Source organism: Gigantopelta aegis, chromosome 14 (genome assembly GCF_016097555.1).
Source record: "Gigantopelta aegis isolate Gae_Host chromosome 14, Gae_host_genome, whole genome shotgun sequence".
In the NCBI taxonomy this organism is placed as follows: domain Eukaryota; kingdom Metazoa; phylum Mollusca; class Gastropoda; order Neomphalida; family Peltospiridae; genus Gigantopelta; species Gigantopelta aegis.
Window position 1 is genome coordinate 56140373 of NC_054712.1, and position 11082 is coordinate 56151454.

Here is an 11082-nt window from a genome sequence, read left to right on the forward strand (position 1 = left end):
GTGAAAACGTACAATGTTATCGGACTACAATTTGTAAAACAGCTTGTAAAACAGCTTTTATTGGAAGTGAAAACGTACAATGTTATCGGACTACAATTTGTAAAACAGCCTTTATTGGAAGTGAAAACGTACAATGTTATCGGACTACAATTTGTAAAACAGCCGTTATTGGAAGTGAAAACGTACAATGTTATCGGACTACAATTTGTAAAACAGCCGTTATTGGAAGTGTAAATGTTATCGTACAATGTTAGCCGTTATTGGACTTATCGGACTACAATTTGTAAAACAGCCGTTATTGGAAGTGAAAAATGTTATCGGACTACGTACAATGTTAAGTCGTACAATGTTATCGGACTACAATTTGTAAAACAGCCTTTATTGGAAGTGAAAACGTACAATGTTATCTGACTACAATTTGTAAAACAGCCTTTATTGGAAGTGTAAAACAGCCGTTATTGGAAGTGAAAACGTACAATGTTATCGGACTACAATTTGTAAAACAGCCTTTATTGGAAGTGAAAACGTACAATGTTATCGGACTACAATTTGTAAAACAGCCGTTATTGGAAGTGAAAACGTACAATGTTATCGGACTACAATTTGTAAAACAGCCGTTATTGGAAGTGAAAACGTACAATGTTATCGGACTACAATTTGTAAAACAGCCTTTATTGGAAATGAAAACGTACAATGTTATCGGACTACAATTTGTAAAACAGTTTTTATTATATAGTTAACCTTTATAGGCACACACCCTAGTTTTAACCCATGAAAAATGGACACCAAGTTTAGTTAATTTACAAACCTGTAACTCATTTAGATGAAGTTACAACAGAATGAAAGAAGAGACTGTAAACCACTACTTCTCAGACGCACGCACGCTTTTAAAAATATGAAAAATGCAATTTTTGGTACTGCAAACCCCAGGATGACCTGTTACACTTCGGTTCTACGGAAATGAATAAACGAAAGAATAAAATGTAAGTAATGTTTGATTTCAGTGATCATACACAGCTCTAATAGTGAAAAATATGTTGTAGTGTTTAAAAACTAGGGTCTGTCCCTTTAACAAAGAGCCCTAAGTAACTTTGAAAAACAAACTATTGGATGCTAGTTGACTTCGGCGTTGAGTCGTGTACTGCATCTTCAACATAATAAAAAAGAAATTAAGCCATGGAGCTAAATTAGGCTCTAGATATGGAGCTAAATTAGGCTCCAGATATGGAGCTAAATTAGGATCCAGATATGGAGCTAAATTAGGCTCTATTTAACCACAAAGCTATTACACACAAAAAATAACAATACTTAATAAAGAATTATTTAGATTAAAGCAAAACATGTACAATACAAGGTGTGGTTTTTTTGGTAGTATATAGAATTACATATTAAATTTCTTTTATACACTCTTTGAATCACAGCAGAAATGTTTTTGCACAATTTTTCAACATTTTGACTATTATAAACTGTTAACTGAGCAAACGTATCATCAGCCCCTGTGATATATCCGCTCTGACATATCCACTGTGACATATCCACTGTGACACATCCACTGTGATATATCCACTGTAACATATCCACTGTGATATATCCACTGTAACACATCCACTGTAACACATCCACTGTGACATATCCACTGTGACACATCCACTGTAACACATCCACTGTAACATCCTCTGTAACACATCCACTGTGATATATCCACTGTAACACATCCACTGTGACACATCCACTGTGACACATCCACTGTAACATATCCACTGTGACACATCCACTGTGATATATCCAATGTAACATATCCACTGCGATATATCCACTGGGTATCTTCCATGTCCACAGGTTATTTTTCACAAGAAACATTTTAAAGTTCACACTTGATTACACTGTTTCTGTGGAGCACATGGTTTTGAAATCTAGCTTCAGACAGTCTCCAACCTTGAAACACAGTGATCTCCCTAAAACCAGTACACTTCATCTGTGCTGGCTAGTATTCTCAACAAAATGAAATTATGTAAGGGACGGGGCTCTAGATGTGGCGAACAAAGTTTCTAGGGGGAGTTTGAGACATTCTCCCCCACAAAATACATTAAACAAAGCGAAATCTGCTTTGCTAAAAAATAACCCAACCTATCCTTGCACAAGCACCGTATAATATCACATCATTTTCGATTAAATACATACATGTAGTTCTTGCTAGTCACTATGCTCACTGGACACAGCTTGCCTGGCTCTGTATCAATAAGTCCACAACTGCTTGGAACCACAATTTCATATATACATGTATATATGAAATTAAGTTTTGAGACTTATATGGTTTATTTATATCAGTTTATAAAATAAATTTATGAGACTTCGATTTGGCATATTAAATGATGTTCAATTTGTGATACAATGTATTAGTACTTAGGGGAGGGTTTTTTTCAAATTCAATCTATGATACCATGCAGTGTCTGATGTATATACAAAAATCTGCTACAAGAGACCAGTGTTTGACATATTTATGAAATTGCATCAGTCCATCGATGTCAATGAGACCACTGTTTGATATATTTATGAAATTCAGTCCATGAGACTAGTGTCTGATATATAATATTGCTACAAAATGGCTACGTGCCAGAAGAATCAGGACTAAAAAATATGTTTTCTTTTTGAAAACTGGGGCTTTGTGGAGTCCCACAACCGGAAGAAATAGTCTGGTCTACAGACACACTTCTACGCACAACCGGCGAAATACGTTTTTTGTCGACAAGCACCGACTCGTGACTTTGAGCAAGAATGTTCAAGGCAACATCGTAATTTGGAGGCGGGGTCATCGGAGGCTCTTCCGACGATGATATTCTTGTCTGAAAATACAAAGAATTGGCTCAGTAAGCAGTTAGCTCCCTTGGTGAAGAGTATAAAATTAGCTGCCCTTGTGCAGTATACAGTTAGCTCCCTTGGCTTTGTGTGTGTGTGTGTGTGTGTGTGTGTGTTGTGTGCGCACATGTGTATCTGTATGTATGTGTATGTATGTGTGTGTGTGTATGTATGTGTGTGTGTGTGTGTATGTATGTGTGTGTATATTTGTAGGTGTATGTGTATGTGTATTTGTATGTGTATGTATATATAGTCAGACCTCGCTACAACGACCGTCGTTACTACAATATTTACACCATCCGACCACAAATTGTTGGGAACGAATGTACACCAATGTTATTCTGTACATTACATCGGAATTCACACCTTTTGACACCAACAGAGCAAATTAGGAACAAACGTGCACCCAACGTCTAAAAACACCTCTTTACAACGAACATTACATAAGGCCAAAAAAATAAAATGTGTGTGTTTCAGGTTTCATCTCTGGGAAAAAATAGGGTAGGTAGGTAGGAACTTTTTTTTTTTTTTTTTTTTTTTTTATTTTTTTTATTTATTTTTTATATAAACCGAAGTGTTACGAACCTAGTTTGCGGACTGCAAAAATCGCGGTAGATGTTGTTTTTTAGTTGTTTTTTTTGTGTTTTTTTTTTTGGGGGGTTTGGTAGTCAAAATTTGTTTAGGGTCGCAGCGTTAAATTAGGATCGGTCGGGAAACCGGAAACACACAATTTTTTTTTTTTACGCCTAATCACAGATACCGCAGTACGTTGGCAGTACACACAGCCATTTGGCCACTTGATCTCATCGCGAGCCGATAGTGTCACATGATGTCTTGAGTTACCGATGTCGGCTAACTCTGTAGACGTGTATTGCTTTTGAACGTAAGTCCTTTAGTTTTTCAATTAAAGGATTTACTTCGAACAATCAAGTCCACTAGTTTTATGACATTTTGTAAATGAAGTAGGTACCAATCAATTAGACTGACTGTGAATACGCTGTGATTAATAATAATATACTTAGCATTTAATGATGGTCTGTGATCCATCCCCGTCGGTGAGACTATTGGGTTATTTCTCATTCCAGCCATGCACCACGACTGGTATATTAAATGCCTTGGTATGTGTTATCCTGTCTGTGGGATGGTCCATATAAATGATCACTTGCTACTATTGACACCCAATAGCCGATGATTAATAAATCAATATAATGACAAAGTGACCCAGGGACAAACGTGGTCGTTGTAACGAGGTCTCACTGAACATACATACGCACACACACACACACAAGTATTTTTTGTCATATTACAATGAAAGCCCTCAAAAGCAGACCCTCTGTAAAACAGAATTCCCTCTAAAGTGGGCATTTTTCATGGTCTCTTTTTAATTATCAGAAAAGAAAATTACCTTTCTAAACTGGATACCTCTTAAAAAACATTATATTAATACATGTGACAATTTTAGCTTCTCTGTTATCTCACCTCAAATATCCTAAGTAGAACAACTGTACATAAATAAGAAAATAACTGTTACATTAATTTAGAAAACATATTTGAGCTATCTTTTAAATTCAAGCAAGAGAATGAAATTAAAATTTATCAATTTTAAAGTAATTAAAAATAAATATAAAAAAACAAATGTAAGAAAAAAACCCATTTGACCTTGACCGTGACTTACTTTAAAATTGATATGGTACATGCCCATATACCACTAGGGTTTCAGGCATGTCCATCCCTGATTAATTCTCTGGCAAGACCAGGGACCTGATCTGGGACAGAAATTACTAAGCATGGGACAACCCATTTGAAATTACAATTAATATATACAGTGAAACCTGCCTAAACTGGACCCTGAACAAACTGGGATCTGGTCAAAACCAGCAAACTTTTATGGTCCTGTATTTTCTAAATTCTAAAATGCGACCATCTAAACACTGGATCCCGTCTAAATCAAATAAATCGTAGTTCCCTGGTATGATCCGGTTTTAACAGGTTTCACTGTACCTAAGAAATATACTGAAAAAAGGACTATACTTGTCTGAGCATCTGTGGTGTTGGTGGATATAGATTAGTCGTTACAACTTCTTCGTATGTCGGAGGAGGTTGATACAGAGAGGCGTTATCTCCCTCACCCTCAACCTCTAGCTGATCTTGTGTAACTGCAAAATACGCACAGTTAATTCTATCAACAAAAAAAGAATGGAAATATTTTAATATATATATATATTATGATACAATTAATTCGGCAAATATTGTCAAAATGGGCCAAAACTTGTCACAAGACATTGAATATTTTAATAGACACAAACACTAATGGCATTCAAACTGACTAATTCTAAATCAAAAAAGCATTTTGAGAGTACTGCTAAAGCAATACATGTCCCCTACCGGGACCAACAAATGTTTTTGTATCTCCTAAATTCAAGGGCCATAACTCTGAAAAGTGGGTAAATCACCACTAAACTTGAACTTGATCTGTAAAGCTATATAAAAATGATAAAGCTATATACAAAATTTCATCTTGATATCTCCAGGCATTGCAAAATCTGGATTTTTTTTCTCATTTCCTAAGTTCAAGGGCCATAAGTGCATTAAAAATGGGTGAATCGCCATGAAAGTCAAACTTGATCTGTAACAGTACATGATGAAACTACACACAAGATTTCAGCTCAATATCTCAAAGCCTTCTGCACAAAAACATGTGGGACAGATGGATGGACAGATGAAACCTACAGTCCACTCCGGTTGGACCGGTAGGGGACTAGCAAGCATTCTCAGAGTACTGCTAAAGCAATACATGTCACCTACCGGGACCAAAACAAATTTTGTATCTCTTAAGCTCAAGAGCAATAACTGTCAAAAATGGGTAAATCACCATGAAAGTAACACGTGATATGTAACAGTACATGATAAAGATATATGCAAAATGTCAGCTCAATATTTCAAGCGACTGCAAAAACAAAAAATCTGGAAAAAATAGTCAAATCGACATGAAAGTCAAGCTTCATTTATTACAGGGGCAGGACGTAGCCCAGTGGTAAAGCACACACCTGATATGCTGTCTAGAATCGCTCCCCATCGGTGGACCCATTGGGCTATTACTCGTTTTAGCCAGTACACCACAAATAGTACTTGTATATCAAAGGATGTGGTATGTGCTATCATATCTGTGGGATGGTGCATATAAAAGATCCCTTGCTACTAATGGAAAAATGAAGCAGGATTCCTCTCTATGACTGTGTCAAAATGACAATATGTTTGACATCCAATAGCCGATGATTAATAAATCAATGTGCTCTAGTGGTGTCGTTAAATAAAACAAACTTAACTTGATCTGTAACAGTGCATGATAAAACTATACACAAAATTTTAGTTCAATATCTCAAGGAAAACAGACAGATGTACAAACAAACAAATGGACAAACAGACAGACAGATAGACAGACATTTAGATAGACAGACAGATGGACAGACAGACAGATGTACAAACAGACAAATGGACAAACAGACAGACAGATAGATAGACAGACAGATGGACAGACAGAAGGGCAGGGATGGAAGCTATAGTCTTCTCCGGTTGGACTGGTAGGGGACTAACAATCATTCTGAGAGTACTGCTAAAGCATTTCACATGTCCCCTACTGTGCCCAACAAATTTCCTGTTCTAATAATTCAAATCCTTCTCGAGTTCATGTAATTCAAACCGACTGAATGTTGATCTGTTGATGCAAACTGATTATAACTGATTTTCAATGATAAAATTCCAACTGATTCCCAACGCCAGATTTACCAGCAGGAGCTGCAGAAAACAAAGAAGCTACACAAAATGCATACTCACCAGTTGGTCTGTTGGTCTCGCGCTGTCGTTGCTGGAAACAATATAAGATGATGAGGAAAATGATGACAGCCATGCCGACGACAATCATGATTAATATCGTGTTCTGATTCATTATCTGTTCATCAGCTGAAATGAATCACAATAAAACGATCATGATTAATATCGTGTTCCGATTCATTATCTGTTCATCAGCTGAAACGAATCACAGTAAAACGATCATGATTAATATCGTGTTCTGTTTCATTTGTTCATCAGCTGAAACGAATCACAATAAAATGATCATGATTAATATGGTGTTCCGATTCATTATCTGTTCATCAGCTGAAACGAATCACAATAAAACGATCATGATTAATATTGTGTTCTGATTCATTATCTGTTCATCAGCTGAAACGAATCACAATAAAACGATCATGATTAATATCGTGTTCCGATTCATTATCTGTTCATCAGCTGAAATGAATCACAATAATACGATCACAATACATGTCACATTAATGTGAGTGTGTGCATACCTACATGTACCTGACTGAGCGTGCGTGAGTGTGTGCATACCTACATGTATCTGACAGCGTGCGTGTGTGTGTGCATACCTACATGTATCTGACAGTGTGCGTGTGTGTGTGTGCATACCTACATGTACCCGACAGCGTGCGTGTGTGTGTGTGCATACCTACATGTATCTGACAGCGTGCGTGTGTGTGTGCATACCTACATGTAACCAACAGCGTGCGTGTGTGTGTGCATACCTACATGTATCTGACAGCGTGCGTGTGTGTGTGCATACCTACATGTACCCGACAGCGTGCGTGTGTGTGCATACCTACATGTACCCGACAGCGTGCATGTGTGTGTGCATACCTACATGTACCCGACATGGTGCGTGTGTGTGCATACCTACATGTACCCGACAGCGTGCGTGTGTGCATACCTACATGTACCCGACAGCGTGCGTGTGTGCATACCTACATGTACCAGACAGCGTGCGTGTGTGCATACCTACATGTACCCGACAGCGTGCATGTGTGCATACCTACATGTACCCGACAGCGTGCGTGTGTGTGTGCATACCTACATGTACCCGACAGCGTGCATGTGTGTGTGTGCATACCTACATGTACCCGACTAATCGTGCATGAGTGTGTGTGTATTTCTGATTATTTATCCTTAAATTATATTTGTTTAAAAATAAGTCATGTTCTTTGTATAATTCAGAGAAATAAAGATTTGATTTGTGTGAGTGAGTGAGTGAGTGAGTGAGTGAGTGAGTGAGTGAGAGTGTGTGTGTGTGTGTGTGTGTGTGTGTGTGTGTGTGTGTGTGTGTGTGTGTGTGTGTGTGTGTGTGTGTGTGTGTGTGTGTGTGTGTGTGTGTAGGCTATAAACATGATTCTATTTAAACAAGTTCTATTTACAACTGTTCAAAAGTATAATCTAATATCTTACAACATAAATCAACTTTAGCGATACACGATCCGTCGCTACACTGTCGTTCTGTGTAGAAGTCACAGTCGCTGTGTTCCGGACTCGTTGTGGTTGTCGTGAACCAGGCATCGCGTTCCGGGTCAGTCTCCATCTTCACTTGAAACAACTGTGGGTCAAACAGCTTGGTCCAGTTCACTTGGACTCTCTGATGCAGCATCGCTTCATTTCCTTCAAAATCAGAAGAAGAATGAATATTATTACCCACATGGGCAAAGAGAAGTGGGGAATGAAAAATCTACCTAGAAAACAAAATGTCTTCCCCTAGACACGTTTTGACATGATGATGATTAAATCAGTGCTCATCTATAGGCTTTGACATTGTAGCCCAGTGGTAAAGCGCTCGCTTGATGTGCGGTCGGTTTGGGATCGATCCCAGTCTGTGGGCCCATTGGGCTATTTCTTGTTCCAGCCAGTGCACCACGACTGGTATATGAAAGGCCGTGGTATGTACTACCCTGTCTGTGGGATGGTGCATATAAAAGATCCCTTGCTGCTAATCGAAAAGAGTAGCCCATGAAGTGGCGACAGCGGGTTTCCTCTCTCTATATCTGTGTGGTCCTTAACCATATGTCTGACGCTATATAACCGTAAATAAAATGTGTTGAGTGCATCATTAAATAAAACATTTCTTTCTTTCTTTCTTTCACAACTTTTAGCCAAAAACAAACAACTGTAACTATTTTTTATCCATGTCAACAACTAACTTACATCATCAGCTATATGTTACAGCTATGACACAACGATGTCTCTTGTTTTCAACTTACAAACTTGTTTATAACAAAAGTATTGTTTGAAAATCTTCCATAAAATGATAAAGATTGACAATGGGTAATAGAAGACCCAACTCGCTATGACGCAATACCGTTTCACTTGTGAACTGATGTGGTCCTTCCCGAGCCAAAGGATATCAATTCACTTGTGCCAGGTAAACGGTATTGCGTTGTTGAGCAATCCCTAATGCTTATAGGATATTAAACAAGCTTCCATTTTGTACCATGTTTATGTCCCAAGTGAAATCATTTTCAACTGCCACAAGACATAAACATAATATGAAATGGTAGCCAGTTTAATATCCAATTTATTACCCTTAATCAATATCAATTTATATCACAAACTGAACTCGTTTTATTAAATTCCAGATCAGAAGTGAACTATAGAAGTTTTGCAAATGATACATTTATTACAAAGTTCACTGAACATGACAGTCAGCAATATATAGAGGATTCGTCACGAGTATTTTTTAATATGGAAAATATCAACCGAGTCTATGTTAATCGGTATTTGTCGAGGCTCTGCCGAGACAAATACCGATTAACTAGACGAGGTTGATATTTTACATATTAAAAAACACGAGTAGAGACTTCTATTTATCCTATAACACTTTTAAAATAATATTCTAATTAATTTTTTAGTAAATCACAGTACTAAAGTCGCCAACATCGATAATATGACGTCATCACGATTAGCACAGATTAGTTTGACGTCACGCATTTTAAACAAATCTTTTAAAACGTTACACTCAAGTACACGGGTCTTGTTGGCTTGTAAGCAAATGACCCATCCACAGCAACACATTACCTAGAGACCTTGTAAATTTGCATACCATTATTAACCGGGTTAATAAAGTAAATTATCACATGGGTTTATGACATAGGATAAATATTGATATCAACTAAATTTTATAACTTAATTTATTTTTAAAAAGCATTTTCCATGATTTTTTTTAAAGGTTAGATACATTGGATAACATAGTAAGAACATAAAATAGTTAAATCAATACTATGCAATCTCTGCCTACCAAACGGTAGTCGAAGATTCACGCTCTAATACAATAATATTCTAAGTAGCTATAAGCTCTGTTACCAATCAAGAGTACTCAGGCTAATTAGTGAGGAGAGTTCATCAACACACACATTAATATATAGCAAAAGAAACATTAGTTCGGGCACCTCGCCTCCTCACTGTGATGTTGGATTAAAACTAAATTATTAGTGATGGAAACCCAATTAACCTTAACCCCGTTATCCATAACACAAAATAAAATAATTTGATTTAATAAACAATTGTTGAGAGAGAATGGAAGGAGACATGAGTTCGACCCATACCCCCCTTTCATTGGTTATGGTTAGTTTTAGTTTTAGGGTTAGTCTTTAGAGCCTTTGAAATAGCATGTATGCTAATACTATCACTAACCCAAACCCTAAACCTAAGCCTGAATGAACTGAATGCTGGAACATTCAGAAGTCTTGCCATTGTGACACTGTGTGGTAGGCCATTTATAATTCTAAATTTTGACAAAATCTTCTCTTCTAATTAATTAAAAAAAAGAAAAAAGTAGGAGTTTCCTTTGGCACTGTCACGTATAAAGAACATTATAAATACTTATCATAGAGTTAGGGTTAGGGTTAGGGTTAGTGACAGTGCCAAAGGAAAGTCCTTCCAAAAAAAATTGTAATTAAATAATAATGTTTTTTTGTATTTTTAATTAGGCTAAACATTATATATAACAAAAAACCCAACATTTCTATCACCTGTAAAAAACATCTACCTGGTATCGCCGTACTTATTGTTCAAGTGATAAACTAATTGCCAGGTAGGCTACACTGTGACGTAATTCGACCGAACGAGCGGAAGGGTTTGTCCCTTCGTGTCACAAACAATGAAATAAGTCCTGTAGGCTTGACATGTTGACAATGAGTACACGGCAAAGTCATGGGTCGAGCTAGATCTGCTTTCACATCTCTCCAATGAAAACGTAGAGACAAAAAAGGTTCATGGTGGTTTTAATAGAACATTTTAAGTGTATGGTTAAACGCGACAGTTATTGCTGTCATTGAGTAATACATGTGTATTATATAATAAACATACCGATATCCGCATTCTTTCATCCTCTTGACCCTCTTGTTTTCC

The 11082-nt window shown here is 37.0% G+C and overlaps 1 protein-coding gene across 2 annotated transcripts; it reads right to left on the reverse strand.

Moving 5' to 3' along the window:
• Positions 1-371: 371 nt before the first annotated feature.
• On the reverse strand, positions 372-11082 carry LOC121388949. Of its 2 annotated transcripts, none has more exons than XM_041520494.1 (5): positions 11041-11082; positions 8134-8340; positions 6691-6816; positions 4888-5012; positions 372-2843 (listed from the first exon to the last, which is right to left on the reverse strand). In XM_041520494.1, the coding sequence occupies exons 2-5, from the start codon at positions 8327-8329 to the stop codon at positions 2607-2609; spliced, it is 684 nt and encodes a 227-aa protein (XP_041376428.1). In that variant the 5' UTR covers positions 8330-8340; positions 11041-11082; the 3' UTR covers positions 372-2606. The 2 variants fall into 2 exon arrangements, with proteins under 2 accessions (XP_041376428.1, XP_041376429.1); XM_041520495.1 differs by lacking the exon at positions 11041-11082 and adding an exon at positions 10721-10781.

What these genes read in the sequence shown, in the direction of transcription:
- LOC121388949 (XM_041520494.1), bottom strand. Translation starts at nt 8,329, where the DNA reads ATGCTGCATCAGAGAGTCCAAGTGAACTGGACCAAGCTGTTTGACCCA. An exon ending in CGCTAAAGTTGATTTATGTT is followed by an intron (nt 6,817 to 8,133) that starts GTAAGATATTAG and finishes GATTCATTTCAG; the next exon opens with CTGATGAACAGATAATGAAT. An exon ending in CACCACAGATGCTCAGACAA is followed by an intron (nt 2,844 to 4,887) that starts GTATAGTCCTTT and finishes TTGTATTTTCAG; the next exon opens with ACAAGAATATCATCGTCGGA.